This window comes from Mercenaria mercenaria, chromosome 9, assembly GCF_021730395.1.
Source record: "Mercenaria mercenaria strain notata chromosome 9, MADL_Memer_1, whole genome shotgun sequence".
Lineage (NCBI taxonomy): Eukaryota > Metazoa > Mollusca > Bivalvia > Venerida > Veneridae > Mercenaria > Mercenaria mercenaria.
The window spans coordinates 11,867,763-11,887,017 of record NC_069369.1 but is presented as its reverse complement, the minus strand read 5'-3'; the positions used below and the strand labels follow the sequence as shown (position 1 = coordinate 11,887,017).

At 36.1% G+C, this 19,255-nt stretch overlaps 1 protein-coding gene across 1 annotated transcript; it reads right to left on the bottom strand.

Moving 5' to 3' along the window:
* Positions 1-1,287: 1,287 nt before the first annotated feature.
* Positions 1,288-13,289, bottom strand: LOC123546467 (dual specificity protein phosphatase 1-like). Its single transcript, XM_045332739.2, has 4 exons — positions 12,777-13,289; positions 8,062-8,168; positions 5,127-5,346; positions 1,288-4,080 (listed from the first exon to the last, which is right to left on the bottom strand). The coding sequence occupies exons 1-4, from the start codon at positions 13,195-13,197 to the stop codon at positions 3,677-3,679; spliced, it is 1,152 nt and encodes a 383-aa protein (XP_045188674.1). The 5' UTR covers positions 13,198-13,289; the 3' UTR covers positions 1,288-3,676.
* Positions 13,290-19,255: the final 5,966 nt, after the last annotated feature.

Here is a 19,255-nt window from a genome sequence, read left to right as displayed (position 1 = left end):
GGAAAAAGGTTTTTCAATTTTTTCCCCTATATAAGTCTATATAAACAATGTGACCCCTGGGGCTGGGCCATATTTGACCCTAGGGGGATAATTTGAATAAACTTGGTAGAGAATGGTGCCAACTAGATCATTAGATGATGCTGTATTACAAATATCAAAGCCCTAGGCTTTGTGGTTTGGACAAGAAGATTTTCAAGCCAAGTTTTTCCCTATATAAGTCTATGTAACCGTGTGACCCCCGGGGCGGGGCTATACTTGACCCCAGGGAAATAATCTGAACATCTTGGTAGAGGACCACTAGCTGATGCCTTATACCAAATATCAAAGCCCTAGGCCCTGTTGTTTTGAACAAGAAGATTTTTAAAGTTTTTCCCTATATAAATCTATGTAAATTATAAAAATAAACAAAGGGCCATAACTCACTCAAAAATGTTGAACCAGTCTGATCTTCAGGTGGATACAACTAGGTACCAATACATCATTCTGACAAAGTTTGGTCAAAATCCCCCTGGTATTTTCTGAGGAGATGCGATAACGAGAAATTGTTAACGTACGGAAGGACTACGGACCACGGACGCAGAGTGATTTGAATAGCCCACCATCAGATGGTGGGCTAAAAAGGGCGATCGCTGCAGTGTTCTAAGAAAGTTGTGTATAAATGTGGTGTTTGCCCTTGAAAAGTTTCACTTTGAAGTTCTGTTATTATGTAAAGGATCCATTAAGAAGAGAAATAATATAACTTACTAAACTTGGGCCACAACAAAGGTGTTTTTTTCTTTTAATTCACATAGAGCCGTGCTGGGGATAAATAAACAGTACTGGGGTTACCAAAATAAAGTTTGACCCAATTGTTGCTGATAACTGCATTTCAACTACAGTCCATGAAAGACTCAGTTAAACCGAGCCTGCAACATTTTCATTTTTGTCGTGTTGAGCGACCTGTGGAGTTTCCATCTCTTCTATTTCATGGTGATTATCTCTATTTGAACAAACTTTGGAGAGGTCCTTGCCAAGAGTTGGTATCATTCTGACCAGTAGTTTCAGAGATGGTGTCTGAAATTCTATGAATAATAAATATATATAGCGGGTACTTTGCTTTCACAGACAGAAATGTGGTGATAAATGGGATTTTTGGCGTTAAAGTAAAATAAACGGAAATTCTAGCCAGCTGTGCAAGACGATCTTTTATCCATCATCAACGGCCTTATGCTGTACACACCATGGCGCTGAAAACATTTACCATCATATCGCAGCTTTATTTAGGCATAAAAATGAAAGAAATACGTCTCAATTTGATAAACAGTTTATTCAACATAGAACATGAATTAATCAATAAATTACTCGTACAATCAATACAAATTTACAAATAGCTGTTTCCGTTAAATACACTTAAGATTGTTGGATATCAAAAGTGTTGAAGATGAAATAATTTCAAGACTCAAGATATGTAAAAATAAATGTCAATCAAAACACATTTGTAATTGTAATTTTAGGCCTTCAAAGTTGTTTATGTTCACAGAACCCGTATACAAGAGCATTTTCAACATAACATATTTTTTTATTATTCATTAAATATATGATATTATATCAGATTTTTATATAGCACATTTCTTGAAAAGCACGTTCAAATGACCTTTACATATAAAGGCAGCCACTCAGGGCGCTAAATCCATCCACTACAAATACAGATAAAGTACAATCTGACCAAAGGGAGTTTCAAGAACAGAGGAAGAAAACGTTTAGATGCCGGCATGTCCGGCTGCCTTAGCCCAGCTCTTTGTCGAAATACGGTATGGTTCTCTGTGTCAACGTGTGTAGGACCGATACACGCGAAGCCGTCTGTACTGTGAAGGCAAGCACTGACCTCTTACTTAGATAGGATATACTCAAGAGTTATTCAGAAATTTTCAGTGCCTGGACGGGGATTCGAACCCCGGACCTCAAGATTGACAGTCAAACTTATTACCACTACATCCCTTGATCTTAGCCTGAAAACAGTCCGAGTAAAGTAAAAATCAAATACCTTATCAGTGTATAAGGGAAATTAACAGACAAATCGTGATAAAAAAAGAAGATGCTTTTAAACACCTGAGCCTAATGACGGTTAGAATTTCGATGACAAAGTGTCATTCATTCATTAAATTGATCTGCCTTTTTCCCAGCTAAATGTCATCAGAAGAAAGCAATATTGGCAGGCAGAAACGATACCATCTTTTCCGTTTAAAACTAATGTTTTTTTTATCACTTTACTCTCTATTAGGAATTATTACATGACCCCTTATAAAAATCGCCGGCCCACAGTTTGTGCTACTGACCGGTTTATAGTTGAAAACTGAACTTTTTTGTTTCGGGATATAAAGTCAAAATTTCGTGAACTTATTTCTTGTCCATTTTTGAATGGCCTACCTTATCTCAACACAACATCAATTAGGAATATGTCTAGCGCAGTGTTTATTACAATACAAAAAGTTGCAAAAATGTTTGAATTACCAGGAATATTAACACTCCATTCGCTGTTTTCTGTGCACTTTTTTTCCATTTCATTTTATGTACGAATGTTTAGCATGTGAATACGTTTTGTGAGTTTGTTTGTCGATACTTCTTATCAGTACCTTAATGGCCTCTGCTCGAATCTTGTCAAACAGTTCCGAGACAGTAAAATAATCGGCTAAAAATGTGGCAATCTTGCAATATTTAAAAAGAAACTCCGAAAAAAATTATGGTTGTGCACATTTTTGACAGAAATCAAAGCATAGCCAAAATGCAGGCCGGGTGGTTGTGGGCGAAACTGATGACAATTTCCCTTTATCCAAGTAAATATATGTAGGGTGTATATATACATGATCAAACAATGTGTAATGTATATTAATATAGATTTGCCTTAGGCTGAATGAAAACCGGCATCTAAATGTATAATGACAATCGCTCATGTGTTTTTTCGGAAAGGTGATATTCGTCTATAGAAAATAACATGAAAAGGATTAGGTTTTAATAATCTATGACATTTTTAAATATAAAATAACCTGTCTTATCTAGTCTGATATGATGTACAGATCTGAAGGCACAATGTTATTCAACATGGAAACTTTAATACATGAAATCTAGGGATATTTCTTACAATATCAAAATGAAAAAAATATTATGCTTTAGACTGTAATGCTCTTTGGTCCCTGAGAATGCTTGTTATACAAGTTCGAAGCCTTTATGCAGGTGAATTAAACTGTAAGTTTACTAAAGAAAACTCTTGTCTAGGTGTTCAAATCGTAGAAAAAATATTTTTCTTTGTTCAAGTCAACATAAGTGGTCAAATAAAGATAACAGTAATATCGTATGTACAAAATGAAATGAAAATATGAACAAACTATATACATTGCGTAGACAATGAACGAAAGTTGTATAGCGGCAATATTTGTCGTCTGCTCGATTATGATGCATACATTTAGTTTTTCGTGTGCATGTGTAAATATCACAGTTAATCTCTCTTTGGCACTAGGTTCCAAAGAATTCCACTCTATAGCACCATGCCTTGTGACACCACTGTCAAATTACATTGAACATTCAGCGGCAGTCTTCAACGCTTCTTCTCACCGAACAACTCGGCTATATAGCACCCAAAACGGAACAATATTCCATTTGTATACTTAATCTAGAGAAAACATTCTGTCCATACCAGTCTCTAGCTTGGTGACACGAGCTCCCTCGGTGATAATGGTGGGACGGCAGGAGACGCGAACGTGAAATCAAAAGCGCCACTTGACGCCGAAAAGTCAGAAGCGGAAGTCGAGGAGCAACTGAGGTCAAAGTCGACTGACGCTAACGAATTTGATATTGATGACACTGAATCTGGAATATCGTAAGTTTTCGCACCCGAACCAAATAGGTCTTTTTCAAATTCCTTCAGCTGTTGCATAAAGTTGAGATTCGGAGAAATAACTCCGCGTTTTGAGCGCACGTGATCAAACGCTTCTTCAAGCTGCATGGTGTTTTTGTACATGATATACGCGATGCAAACAGTTGCTGATCGGCTGACACCAGCATGGCAGTGTACGAGAACTTTGCCTTCATTATCCCTTGCATTGTCTGGAATATACAAAAACAAACCTGATTTAGTTAATATTATCGTGGCATTCACATTAACCTAAGATTCAGTAAAGATACCAAAAGCCTAAAACCTTCTAAACTCTGAAATCAACTTTTTCAAGATAGTTATATGAGCCGCGCCATGAGAAAACCAACATAGTGGCTTTGCGACCAGCATTGATCCAGACCAGCCTGCGCATCATCCGCGCAGTCTGGTCAGGATCCATGCTGTTCGCTTTCAAAGCCTATTGGTATTAGAGATACTGTTAGCGAACAGCATGGATCCTGACCAGACTGCGCGGATGCGCAGGCTGGTCTGGTCCCATGCTGGTCGCAAAGCCACTATGTTGGTTTTCCCATGGCACGGCTCATATAGCGAATTTCTGGCAGTCAAAAGCCTGAAATCATGACCAGTCCTGAAAAATCACAGGCCTGTTGAACGTGTTATTCTTTTGCAAATAAACAAAAAGGTTAAAGGTCAGCTGCACTTAATTCCATCCTTCTCAAATGTTTCGAAAGATGTTTTGCATAATGTATAGTCCTTCACTCTCAACAAAAACCTAAACAATATGCCGGAAAAGGAATTATGTGACAGGTGAAATTCTATGAGACATTTATAATATTTATTTTATCCCTTGACATTTGTCAAGGCTGCTAACAGGTCTGTATGTACTCTTAAGCGTACACTTTTGTTACAATCCCCAAGAACTAATTAGAAAATATCAGACGGAACGATGGAAACTGAGAGAAATCTAAATCACACGCCCACAATTAATTTCATCCGGGCATTTGCTGAGAGAAAAAGACGGAAAGAAGAGCTGAAGTCGGTATCCTTCATTTTACATTTTAAGTGTTGTTATTGTGAACTTGATGACTTATCTATCAGCAAACAAGGACGTACAATAACGCCGTCAAGGTAGATGGAAGAAGCTACTTAAAATCAGATGTAACAAAACTTAATCTAGAGTTGACATTTTCTTATCTATATGCGTGGGAGTGTTGATTCACATGTACAAGTGAATAACATTCTGCATTTTTATACTGACCTATAAAGTGGATAGCTTCGTTGAACCAACTAGAAATGTTTGCTGAATCGTTGTCGTTAACAGGAATGTTCATGTAGTCGAAGTCTTGCTCGAACATGTTTTTGCACGTGGTTGACACGTTGAGGAGGCACGTGATCCCGAGCTCCCTGAGAGTATCTTGTTGAGCAGAGTGTAATGAATCCCCGAGATAGAGGCCCGGCAGAATCTCCACTGGTCCGCCCTGAAAAAATAGAAAATATATTTTGGTCATCTTATGCTGTATATCTATAACATTGAGATAATAAGCACGTAAATATAACAGTAAAAAAAAATGAACATTCCGTGTTAAGAGAAGCTCGCAGCCCATATTTCCGAAGTAATAAAATGTATTGTTCATATGTTTAAAACTCTGTTTTCTCTGTTAGTTTGAAACCAAGTTCCAAACGTCTTGTATGTACACGAAATCAATTTCGTAAGCGTCTTTCTATACAATAAATAAATCGCATGATGTGTGTCATCTATCACCGGACTATACTGTGTTAAGATGTGCCAAGTATTGTCCTATCGGTCAGCTCGAACCCAGAAACCAAGTTGACTTCTGAAAACAAGTTTACGGAAGCTGTTTTAGTTAAGCATATTTAAACGCTGCAGTCACAAGTCTGACTATGAAAATGATAGATTTGTCAGACCGTCCGTACATTATCTGTTTTCAACATTCGCCCGCATCCGTTCCTCATTATACCTTTGTCTGTATGGATGCCTCACTCTTTCTTAGTCCTAACTTTCGAGTCTATGAATCAGTAAGAAATGCATTGATCTAGCCTTAAGACGGGTGTAAATCCCCACACACTATATATATATGAGGTGTGTTTATTTGAATACTTAATATTGTTAAACCTAACAACCTGTGTTGCGGTTAAAATTTAGAATAATGCTTTCTGTAATTCTAATATGTAATATGTCTATAGATCATTAACTGTATTGAATTTTGTAAAATTATACAACTGAATGCGTGGGTGTAATCGAACATAATCAAATACTATTAATAACATTACTTTACTGGACAAATTAATGGACCTGAAACTACCTCCTTAAATACAAGCAATGCATTTTACACGATAGATACGTCTGTCACAGCGTGTCGACTAATGTGTGGGCGTACGGTTTTACACATACTTTTGATCATATTTGGAGGGTTTTCGGAAACGAGTCCTTGGTTTTTGCAAATAAAGTATTTTCAAACTTGGACATTACAACTTTTATTATCATGATGCGGGCGATTTCGTTCTTTTTCTTCCGTCTTTTTTTGTTGCGGTTTGATGCCATACAATGTCATCATCTGTCACAAACATACCCAAGACCGCATGTAGTATCCCTGGTATTTTCTGTCACAGAGGTAAATCTAAAATTAACTCTGTCTCGGCATTTTTAAATGTAAATTACATAACCAGACCAGTAGGTCCGCCCTATCAGTCTATCCCAGCTTATCAAACGTGTTCTTAAAGTGCAAGACCCAGAGTGGACGAAATGGTCTTTCTCTCTGGCCATAATGCGAGCACAGCGGACTACTGAAGTGAAAGACCTAAAGCAGACGAAATGGTCTCTCTCTCTGGCCATAATGCGAGCACAGCGGAGACAAGTGTGTTTTAATAAGGTGCAAGACCCAGAGCGGACGAAATGGTATCTCTCTGGCCATAATGCGAGCACAGCGGACTAATGTGTTAAAGCGCAAGGCCCAGAGCGGACGAAATGCAGCGGACTAGATATTGTCTCTCAAGGACACCGTATTCTTGTTATCTGTCCGTTCAAATTTAAGTGTTTACTCGAGAATTTCCGGTACTTGTCACACTGAATCATCGGTAAAGCAGATAATGTTGTCATGGATTTTCCAAATCACAAAATAGCGTGACTAGATGACTTTGATTTCGCTTTACACTGCACCGTACTTGACTGATGTTTATAGTTTGTCGCGGAATACTTTTTAAATCTTTAAAATGTTTAAGAAACTGTTTACATCTATTCACAAAGACACAACAAGGGACGAAAATATCGGTTAAAAAAATAGTCTAGAAAACTGTAAACATGTAACATTATGTTAACACTATATATAGTCATGTTACTAAATCACTAAAAAAACTATTCAGTATGACGGACTACTTTTTCTGTATGGCAGTGGGTCGAGTTTTAACCTCAAAAACCGCAAGATTGGCAAAGATCCATTACTATCATAAACATGGCTGCATTTACCGATATGGGACCACGTAACAAAACCGCAAATGACTTCATCCTTCGTTACACACCGTGTTGTACGGACAATAATGAAATTTACGTGGTCAATATCAAAATAACCGCAAAACCATCCTACGGCGACGGGTTTTTATTTATTTATTTTTCGTAAAATTATTAACACCAATACAATAATGAAGTGTGAATATAACTAATAATCATATAGGATAGGAATTGTGGTATATACTATTATACGTATAATTATTTCCGCCTGAGTGATAATTACGGTACCCACGGGTAATACTGACTGATGTGTTCATTTATTAAGATTATTTTAGAAAATGACTTTCCCTCACCCCTTCCCAATGTGTGCGTGCGTATGTTAAGTGTTACAGGAATACGGAATGTTGTTAAAACTTCATCACGTGATCTGCAAAGACTGCAATATAGTACACACAAGCACGAAAACAACAGCAGCGCTATTCCATTAATAAGCCTTAAAACTTCTTGTGACTTGTTTATGGTGCGTCATTTTCAGTTGATAAATAAAAAACAGTAGACTAAAAAGACTGATAATGTAGGAATATTGCTTAAAAATAAATAAATACGCATGCCCAGTCAACTTAACCTGACGGCCCGCATTCAGTTAAGAAATAATGTACGAACAATTAAGATGGCGTTAAGCCAATTTTTGTAAAAAGAAAAAATAATTTCGTTATATCACACTAACCTTGCATGAAGTATATTTCGGTGGCGGTGCCAATGTTACTGCCGGTGGATTTCCATTTTGGCCCACGCATAATTGTGGATTGCTAGCCTTGAAAGCGTTGAACCCTCCTGAAATCGAGCAAAATCATTTTATTACACATTTTGACTGAACCGGAACTAATGACTTACATGGCAGTACTATATGACTCCCTTCATTAAGCTGTGGTCACAGAGAAGCGAAGAGGCCGTAATTCCTAATTCTAAGTTTACTGGCCCTATAACCACTTCATAACCCACCCTGAAAAAATTGGTTCTTATTGTCAAGAAATTTACATTTTGTGGAGTATTTTTTACTTCCTGTTAAACCTATTTGACTGGCCAGATTCATTTTTTCTTTTAAAATTGAACTGTCGGAGGAACAACGGCTGTCAAGGTTGTCAAATAGTCCTATCAAATTACGCCTCTGACAACATAAAGGTCGTGTCTCGATTTTGTTATGGCGCGCGGACTGATTAATATTGCATTTCCGGCAATTAAACTCAATGTCAAGGTAATTGTTAAGAAGCAAACGGATGCTGCATGCGCCATTAAAATAACAAAACACTGAACTAATTTCGATGTTATTTAAAATAGTTTTATTGCGGCTTTCAACTTAGAAAACTTACAAACGCGAATGAGACTCATTAAAAGGCATTTCCGGCAGCAATCGGTTTCCGGTCTAGAGTTGTGGGAAAGAGCAAGGCTTGTGACCAGTGCATAACTTTTTTGTACCGTATTCATAAAAACCTCACGAAAAAGCAATTGCTTATCCGCACCTTTGATTTGTTATTGCGGTCAATGTTGGTCAGTTTTGGGAAGGTCAAGATATATATGTATCAAACGCCCTCGCATATATTTGTAAACAAATTATGTGTACACTGCATCACCTGTTTAATTAATAGCTAGACCCTACAGCACTGTTTCAACTTACAGCTTAATTGAAAAGGAAACTGCCTGTAGAGAGGTACACAACACCCCTAAGTGTTTTCACAGGTAAAAAAAGGCGGCCTGGCGTTTTCTTAATTACAAACAGAAGCCAGCTCGTCTGCAGAATGTATAAAACAGATGAAGATTAACGCTAATCTCCGTTTTATCTCTCAGTTTCCGGACTATTTCTACCCACCTCTAACACTATCTAATCGTAAACAAATTACCTTTTCCGTTCTTTGACCTACAGGAAAAAACTGAAGTGAATCTCGTTCCGTTTTCAGATATTGGATTTTGCTTTCCCGCCGCTCCTACTATCGAATAGTGCTAAATACTACTGGCGGGACTACTTTTTCACCGGGATTTTCATTCATAAATGAATAGCCTGCAGGCAGTGCTCTTTTTACGACGGAAACGCATTTCATGTTCAGATGTATTTTTGTTTGCGGAAACACAAATTTATAACAAAATAAAACGAGACATTTATGTCGTTTGTTCGGTAACACGTTATATCTCAAAAGAAATGATTTCACCGATATAATCTGGAACACGAGGATGGGGTGGGGTTACTCGCTATATCTTTACCAAATACATTTGCTACAACGGCTGGTCTTAGAACCATTTTTTTCAATTTTAAAAGAAAACTTTTCAGAAATTCTTGTTACACTAAACATACCTAAGAAGCGTCGGGAATGATTTAATCGAAATCTAAACGTTTTTCGTGTGTTTATATTTAAAAAAATGAAATAAAACAGTCATTAATTCGTGCATTTCATCACAGAATCTTAAATAAACGGAAATAATATAAAATTGCCATAGATAATATAGCTAATAAAGAAAGTACACTGACACACTCACCGACTTCCTAACAACACGGAAAAATAATGATATGATGAAATAACCTACAATCCCCGTTGAACAGTATAGAGTAAACAGCTACCTTAAAACACATGTTCAACCCAAATTTGAGACACTAAAACCTCAAAACCACAGAGTTCATTTTAAAGCCCTTTTCTTTATTATTTCAAGAGGTTTTTTTTCAGGACCTTTCTATATTGCGTCTATATTACAAATTATTGTCAGGTTATTATATGTGATTCGCTTTATGGCTGGGTAATAGCCCGTATGAACAAATATTGGCGAGCGATTTTCAAAGGAGATTTGGCGTTGTAGGGGGGTTTAGACCATGACTATATGAATTTTATAAAGACACAGTTTAATTCAAAAGTAATCAATGCGACTTCGTAGGGGAGGAGTAGAATAACATCGTAACCTTAGTTCTCTTTGAAAAGTTGTAAAACAGAATTAGTGTCACAACCTATCAACAAAAAAAAGAGATTTTTATCTTGGTTAAAGTTCGACGCCACTATCTTCAAGTCCAAGGTCCATGCCTCAATCATTGCCGGAAACGCGTTTTTTTTTTTTGTTAAATTTTTGTTGTTGTTGTCATTTTACTATGTGTGAAACACACTGAACTTACTGCACTCGTATGCTGACTTTGTTTAAGTCTTTTATTTTTCGTTTTAGACACAAAGTTTAACCTGTCTATTTCAGTTAAAATACAAATATATACACATACATGTATACATTCTTATCAACCAAAGGTTCGACATAGTTCCGAGACAATAAGATGTATTCTAGCTACTTTTCAAAAGTTCTCTGTGGATACTAAAACTGCCAAAACCACCTTGAGACAAAAAAAAAAAAAAAAACGAATGCATACACTACTTTTCATTACGCTGATTTCAGTTATGACTACATTTAGCATAAACAAAATCATTAACACAAGTTTATGGTATACAATAAAGCGATAAAGGCATAAATGACTAGTAAATACCTCAATAATTGAGCTTAAAATAGCCATTGTCTTACATGTACATTGATTTCGGCACTCCTATAACCCAATACTGCACTTGCCAGTGTGACAAACCTTAGCAGGAACCGACTCGTTACTTATTGATTACTGTTGTGCTGAATTCGTCAACTCACGACATAATTCGGAATTATCTTTTATACTCATTTTCTCTTGAGCTCATTTCAAAATGAGCCTGCAGTAAAAGAATTACTATAGTGTGCGTGACAATAGATATTTTCTATGATTTTAGAAATACATTTCAGACCGAACACTATCATTTTTCAAAATCACAGTCGAAAGTTTTTAAAGTTTCCAAAGTTTTCCTTGTGTTTGGGTTGCGCGTATGCTCTAAGAATTTAACGTACAGTCACCAGATGGCAAGTTTACAAGTTTACCTTATAAGGCGATTTAGGGATTACGCTGCAACACTGCAAAGTCACTGGTCAGTGGGTCATTTTAAACCACTATTATACCTTTAATTTTAGTTATTTTCTTTTCAGTGATTACGACTTTATTCAACTGCCTGTTCTAAAAAACCGTCATCGACGTTGCTAAGAATGACTGTATTTAAACATAACTGAATTAAAAACAACAACAACAACAGAAGTTTCTGTTATTGAAAGATTTGAATGGCATCTTTTTGAATAATAAGTACAGAGGATGGTATTTTGAGCATATACTTTTAACTCGGTGAATCTGAACACGCTCGTCCGAGAACTGTTAATAGTTCGCAGTCTATTGTATGACAGCCGAAAGGTCGATACCTTATTTATTTGTGAATGGAAAGTCTACGTAAAAATATGAATGAATGTTGTGTGTTATTTCCCCCGCGGGAATATGTCAAGATAATTACATGTTGCTAGAACGGATTTACTATTCCCGTGTAATATTACACAATACATAATGTACAAATGATCCTAAATATTATAGCCATATCATAGCTAAAATGACATCGCATTGTTGCAAACAAATAGTTCACAGTATCTGTGTTTACTTACAGGAGCATTTCTCATTATATCAATATTTATAATTAAATATTATGTAATGTTTATATGATTCAGTCACTACATTGTAGGAATATAGTTTACAATGTGTTTAAATCCGAATCCGTTCAATTTACATAGAATAAAGAAAGCCAGCTATGCCAGTAATTTAGCTTGTTAACTTTTGTACATGTACCTTTGTGAAGCTGGGCTCTTGTTTATAATGGGTGTATACAAATGTAGATGTCCTCAATTTAATATGAATGAATGAAATACAGGCTCCAAGAAAAACCTAAACACGCTCAATATATGACAATAACAAAGAGAAAGGAATTTCATTCATTATTTTGGAGAAACATTAATACCACTAGCTTAATCATATGATAGGGGAAAAGTAATATTCAACCAAACTGGCGAACATATTTTATCTAACCATGCAGTTTTCAGTTTCGGTCGAGTTTGGATAAAAAAAAAAACTTTCATATTTTTCTTCTATCCAAGTCGTGTACAATACAGTACTAGTAGAATGTTTTGTAACTATAAAATTGAAATGTGATGGAATTTGAAATATGATAATTATCTCTGTCTCCGGTGCATTAAAATAAAATTGTGGATGACAAGCATTTTCCCCAACATATATTGCTTTTTAATAACATTTATGACAATTTTAAGTAATAAATCTGACGCCTGTTGAGTACCAGCGCCACAACAACATATACATTTACTAGATAGGATGAATTTATGTTGAATTTAAGTTAAATTTTAACATTTTAATGTTAGTGGTTTACATCGAAATGTCAAAAGTTATTTCATACATGTTTTTAAACAAGCTTGATGTTATGTTAGAATAATAAAAACACTTTTACAGACAGCAGTCATATTTAAGCAAAGAAAAGCGAGTACAAAATCTATACAAAGATCAAAATGACTTACCAATAATGAAGTTCACTTGCTCTATATCAACTTGCTGCCGCAAACTCTTCAGTACTGGGTATAAGTTCGAATCCTTGGCCGAATGTGCAAGGTCCGTAGTGTCGGCATCGTACACGATAACACTTTTATATTGTCCCTCTTGTAGTAATTTTCGTTTGCGTTCACAGGTAACAATGTTTTCAAGACTAACAAATCCATTTGACCTCCTTTTTAAGATAGGAGGACAGTAAACATTGAGTGCGTCCAAAACGTGATTGTCGTTGAATGCAATGAATGGCCGGCAGTCGAGCAGTAGAGTGCCCGTCGTGTTCGACTGAAGACAATCTGCTACATTTTCCACGCTTATTCCATTTGCCAAATTTTCCTCAACACCCGACATATCCATTGATATGTGCTCACAGTTTTGAATAACTTGTCGCATTTGTCTTTCTAATTAAACTCTTTCGATGTTTACCTCTCCGTTCTTAAGCTACAACTATTGCCGTATCGATATTTCAATGACCTTTATGAATGGAGCAGTAATCTACACTTCCGCTGGTTATGAATGAAAACAAGTGGTAAACCGTCTGTTGGATTCTACCGCGAGATAAAATAGTACGCGATATGGTTAGATAGCACTGTTATCTAATTTTGGCACGATTGTACCATTATCAATTGAATGACGAAGTGTCAATAGAAATTTATACTTTATTATCTATTTGTTTACCCAAACGTTATCACTTTACGCTGTTTTAATTAACCCCACCTTATCCTATTTGACTATTTTTGGCAATATTGTTAACTTAACTAAACCCGTCTCGTATGAGTAAATTAATACGACACTGTCGTGTTAATAACCATAAGGAGTGTAGTTAAGACAAAATTCGTCTCAATGTCAATGACTTAATCTTAAGATTTGAAATGTTTCCAAAATTAGATCGGATGTACATCAATGTAGAGATAAAAAAACACGTCAAAACACAAGTTGCAATTTATAAATAGAAATACACGTGTACAAATGAGTAATATCGACAGAAAGAGTTGTACATTTTCTGTAACAGAAATCGTTTTTTGTATATAGTATTATACATACAATGTAATATTTACAAGAGGGGATAGGTTTTCAAGGTTAATTTTTACCTAATATAGGCAGACGTAAGGCGCAGCATTACATTTAAGATTTACAATTACGCGGAACGACATCATATATTTATTCAACCTATTTTTTCCCTCTTTAGGAATAAATCAAAAACAACAAATGTCGGGAAGAAATGTTAATAAATTGAATATGTTGGAAGATTCCAGATGCCTCTTCGGACATTTTTAGACACAGACGAGAGCATGAATAGGACACCCGACCTTCCTTAAGCCAACTGGATGCCTTATTCACATGAAGAATTCTAAACCTTAAACGAGGTTTTAAACCGACAATGGCAAGTGATTCGAAGCACTCCGCCACGAAAATAAACTCATACACATGGTTATATGTGAAATACAAGCATTGTATCTAATCTCCAAATCAGTATTTTTTAACAATATAACAATGAAACGTAACAGGTGTTATAGTTTGACAACAGAATTTAGCTGTAATAGTAACTTATTATATTGTGATAAGTGAGTATACTCTAGTTCTCCTTAAATTCTATCTTTATAACTTTTAACCTTTAGCCTACTGGCGGCAAGTGGTTTTGCCTTTGCGACCAGTGAAGATCCGTGCAGGCTGATCATGGACTGCACTGTCCGCTATTCAGTCAGTAAATTTTCAGTGAACACCCCTTTGAATAAGAAGTGATGCTACCCAAATTGAATGATGGACCAGTCCATTTTAGAAATTTAGCAGGTTAAAGGTTAATATAGCTAATATTTTCTGGAGATGAAGAAAGAAAATGTTTAGTTATGTTATTACCTGTCTATAACCTATGCAAATAAAAATATATTACAGGATACAAAATCGTTTGCTTAAAAGAGATTGAGACGTGAGCATGGACGCATAAGTGTTTTTTGAAATGCCAAAATTAAGAACATTGCTATACGTACAAGGAGAAAAAAATCTTTGATGCAGTATGTTTTTTTATCAATGACAGGAAATGTGAACAATATATTGCTGATATTTATACAATTTTAACTGATATCAGGATATAATCTATCGCAAATGAAATAAGTGTCTAAAATAAAGCAACGGGAACAACGTTGGTACAGAAAAAGTGAAGAAAAGTACCTCAGTGTATGTCGGTCTGGTGTAAGTTTTCTTCATTATGAGGGAAATAACTCCAGCAGGTTGTTTATTCCCACTGGCTCCGAACATTGGTTTAGCCATCAGATAAAAATGTTCTATTTTATAGGCTGAAAATTTTCTTATTAAATTTACTGTTAATTTCTAATTATAAGGGGTGATCCGGAACTATGTTATATTATTATGGTTCAGATGATTTTTCCGGAAATTTGGCCATGTAATGACAACGTACTGATATACATAAACTGCTAAAGCACTTGTAAACATGTATTGATATATCCATTTGTATTCATAGTACATACAGGATATTACATGTGGTTGAGTTTCTTTCTATTTAACGAGCTGAATAAAATAATAAAATGCAGGCTCTGTCGAGCATTTTATAAATTTGTTTTGAAAGTATCTTCAATATACTCTAATTGTACAATATCACGTGTATATATGAGTCGTGCCATGAGAAAATCAACATAGTGGCTTTGCGACCAGCATGGATCCAGACCAGCCTGCGCATCTGCGCAGTCTGGTCAGGATCCATGCTGTTCGCTTTTAAAGCCTACTGCAATTAGAGGAACCGTTAGCGAACAGCATGGATCCTGGCCAGACTGCGCGGATGCGCAGGCTAGTCTGGATCCATGCTGGTCGCAAAGCCACTATGTTGATTTTCTCATGGCACGACTCATATATACACGTGATATTGTACAATTAGAGTATATTGAAGATACTTTCAGGATGCGCAGGCTAGTCTGGATCCATGCTGGTCGCAAAGCCACTATGTTGATTTTCTCATGGCGCGGCTCATATTTAAATAGTCACATTGGGATCAAAAGTCATACAATTCTTATATTTGTGCAATTAAGAGCCGACACAACTAAAATAGGACGGAATTCAAAGGAATAGTCATCGACCGTTATAAGTAGGAGTGCCTAAATATTGATTGATTATATTGTGGAACCCAAGTATAAGTGTCAACCGTAACTTCTAATAACCGCATCAACCAATGGCAGTCTGTACAGTTTAAGAAATGCGAACGATTGATATAAAATATTAACAAATAACTCAGTAGGTTAAACTAGATCCGACCATTTCGAAGTTGAATCCTAAGAGGATTCGTGTAAACACTGCATTAATTCGACGCAGGTAATGAACAATAACGCTTCAATTTCTACTAGATCAATGACACTACTATAGGATGGTATTCTAGTTAGGTAAAATAATGAAATCCCTGTAACTGCTAATTAAGACTTGTTAATAATTTCTAAACTCCAGATGATCGCTTTTTGTTCTGCATTTCTAAACAATCCCACATGATACACTATTTAGTAAACATATTAAAATAGTTTTCCCTGAAAATAGATAAATTAGCTAAATATTGTTAGAAAACACCCTACTATAATTCCGATAAGAGAAATTTTGACGGTGTTTCGAAAAGAGAACGGAATTAACTTTTTAAAAGCTCCCAAAAAAGACGGGAATACTTTTGACATATCGTTTTTTGACTTAATTCTTTATACAACTACACACAGCTCTCAGATTAAGTCACAAAAATAGACAGACAAACCCTGGAAAAAAACCCTAAACAATTCAGCTGCTTTATTTGTGTGAGGACGTTATCATTGAGTTTGTGTTGCTAAGAAATGCAACAGCCCTTCGTTATATAAAGCTGAACACAACAAACACAATGAAACTAGTTAATGTACGTTATATTTAACTGTTTTGATATTTGTCAGCGCAAGCAATGATTAACTAACATAGTAAGTAAAACATTCCAGAAGTCTGTAAACTGCGTTGGACGTCAATTGTTTATATCTATGTTCATTGAAATACAAAAGCTACAATACCGGTCACATATATCAGTGACTTTTGTGGAGAGTCATGCAAAGGACGTCCAAATTCTCACTAAAATATTAAATGCAGAGGTAGAATCTCGAGCACGCGACCCTGGACTTGTTTCCATGGCGGCTTATCGTCGATTCATATCCGTTCCTATTTGATTTAGCGTTTACCAGAGCACATTTCACATACCTTGATTTTTTTTTAAGTATGACTAAAGATCAAATGTCAAATTGTAGGTTACAGATTGAAACATTTTTAAACAAGGCAAGTTTTTTTTATGAAGTGACAGATTTGTTTCAATATACAGCAATTCTACCAACATCTCGTTATTTACACCATCAAAGTTACATCAATACAAATTACTGTTCAATATATGGCATGAGCTGTTCTTTGCTTTGCTATTCTGCTCTGTGCTATCTTGTGTTGTGCTCTAATGCGTTGTGCTGTGTTCTGTTCTGTGCTGTGCTATCTTGTAGCTGTGCCGGCTGTGCTATCTTATATCGTGCTTTAATGCGCTGTGCTGTGTGCTGTTCCGTGTTGTACTATCTTGTAGCTGTTCCGGCTGTGCTATCTTATATTGTGTTTTAATGCGCTGTGCTGTGTGCTGTTCTGTGCTGTGCTATCTTGTATTGTGCTTTAATGCGCTGTGCTGTGCGCTGTTCTGTTTCGTGCTTGTTGTTGCTGTAATAACGTTTATTGTGCTGTTCTGACCTGTTTTGCGCTGCTTTGTCATGTGTTATATTGATCTATTCTTTCCTGTCCTCTGATATCTACCTACGGAAAGCGATGAAAATCGGGATCTATCCCACTACGGTAATATCAAATTAAATATGTCCTTCCCAGTTCTTTTCAAATGTTATGGGATAAGTTGAAGTCGGGTTGATTCCCGATTGAGGCAGTGCCTTATTTCATATTAGGACGATTGTTATAATGTGGAATCCCAGTATAATCTTTTTTGACATCTTTACGCATTAATTTGCCATCCGGAACTTCTATAACAGCATCTTGTCATAGTTGGAATATACCCAATGACACACTATCCGGTTTAAGTCACGAGAGCTATAATGACATGAAATTTTAATGTTAAACCAGACCAACCCATTTCGAAGTTTTCGAGACAGGAGAATATTACTGATTAAACTCTTTAATTGGAAATGCCGGAAAAAGTTACCACTGCAATAATTCGAATGCAGGACAGTTGAATTTGAGCGACTGAAAGAAAATAGGATGGTATTCAAGAAGTGTTGTCTAAATAGTGAAATCCCAATAAATACTAAAATTAAGACTTGTTAATTTCTGAACTACAGATGTTGCACGCCTATTACCACATTCTTAACAATCCCACAAGATACAGTATGTATAATTTTCCAATAAAGTACATGTAGTACTATATATTAAAAGTAAACCTATCAGTATAATCTTGATAAGGGAAATGTTATCGATTTTTTTTTCCGAAAAGAGAGCAGGTTTCATAAGTATCAATTATTAAGGTGAAAACTCCCGATCAGGTACACTTCCAAAATATCTTTTTTAGCTGTCCTCAAAGTAAGCTATTGTGACCGGTCATTGTCCGGCGTCCGTCGTCCGTCAACATTTGCCTCATAAACACTCTAAAGGCCACAGTTGTGATTCAATCTTTATGAAACTTGGTCACAATGTTTGTCTTGATGATCTCTAGGCCAGATTTGAAACTGTGTCTTGTTTGCTCAAAAGCTAGGTCAGTAGGCCAGATCAAAGGAAAATATTGTTATCATTCTAGAATCCAGTTTAAGTTTGAAAATCATGAGAGTTGGTCAGAATGTTTGTCTTAATGACTTCTACGTCAAGTCTGAATCTGGGTCATGTGGGTTAAAAAACTAGGTCACCCGTTAAAATCAAAGGAAAAGCTTGTTAACACTCTAGAGGCCACAGTTGTGACCCAATCTTTATGAAACTTGGTCAGAATGTTTGTCTTCAAGTTTGAAACTGGATCATGTAGGGTCAAAATCTAGGTCACCCAGTCAAATCAAAGGAAAGGCTTGTCAACACTCTAGAGGCCACATTTATGACTCTATCTTCATGAAACTTAGTCAGAATGTTCGTGGAATTTGATCAGAATTATTTTCTTGATGAAATCTAGGTCAAGTTTGAATCTGGGTCATCTGTGGTCAAAAACTAGGTCACCTGGTCAAATCAAAGAAAAACTTTGTGTATGCAATAGGGTGTGCATTTTTCATTTGATGTGCATGAATCTGGTCAGAATGTTTGTCTCCATAATATCTCAGATGAGTTTTTAACCTGGGTCACGTAGGGTCAAAAACTAGGTCAGCAGGTCCAATCAAAGAAAAAGCTTGTTTACTCTCTAGGGGCCACATTTTTGATTCTATCTTCATAAAACCTGGTCAGAATGTTTGTTATCATTTCGAGTCTGTCATGTGGGGTCAAAAACTAGGTC

Excerpts from the sequence above, each read along its gene's own strand:
- LOC123546467 (XM_045332739.2), bottom strand. The coding sequence starts at position 13,197 with ATGCGACAAGTTATTCAAAACTGTGAGCACATATCAATGGATATGTCG. Across the intron at positions 8,169-12,776 it reads GCAAGTGAACTTCATTATTG|GAGGGTTCAACGCTTTCAAG; the intron begins GTAAGTCATTTT and ends GCTCGATTTCAG. Across the intron at positions 5,347-8,061 it reads CGAAATATACTTCATGCAAG|GGCGGACCAGTGGAGATTCT; the intron begins GTTAGTGTGATA and ends CTATTTTTTCAG.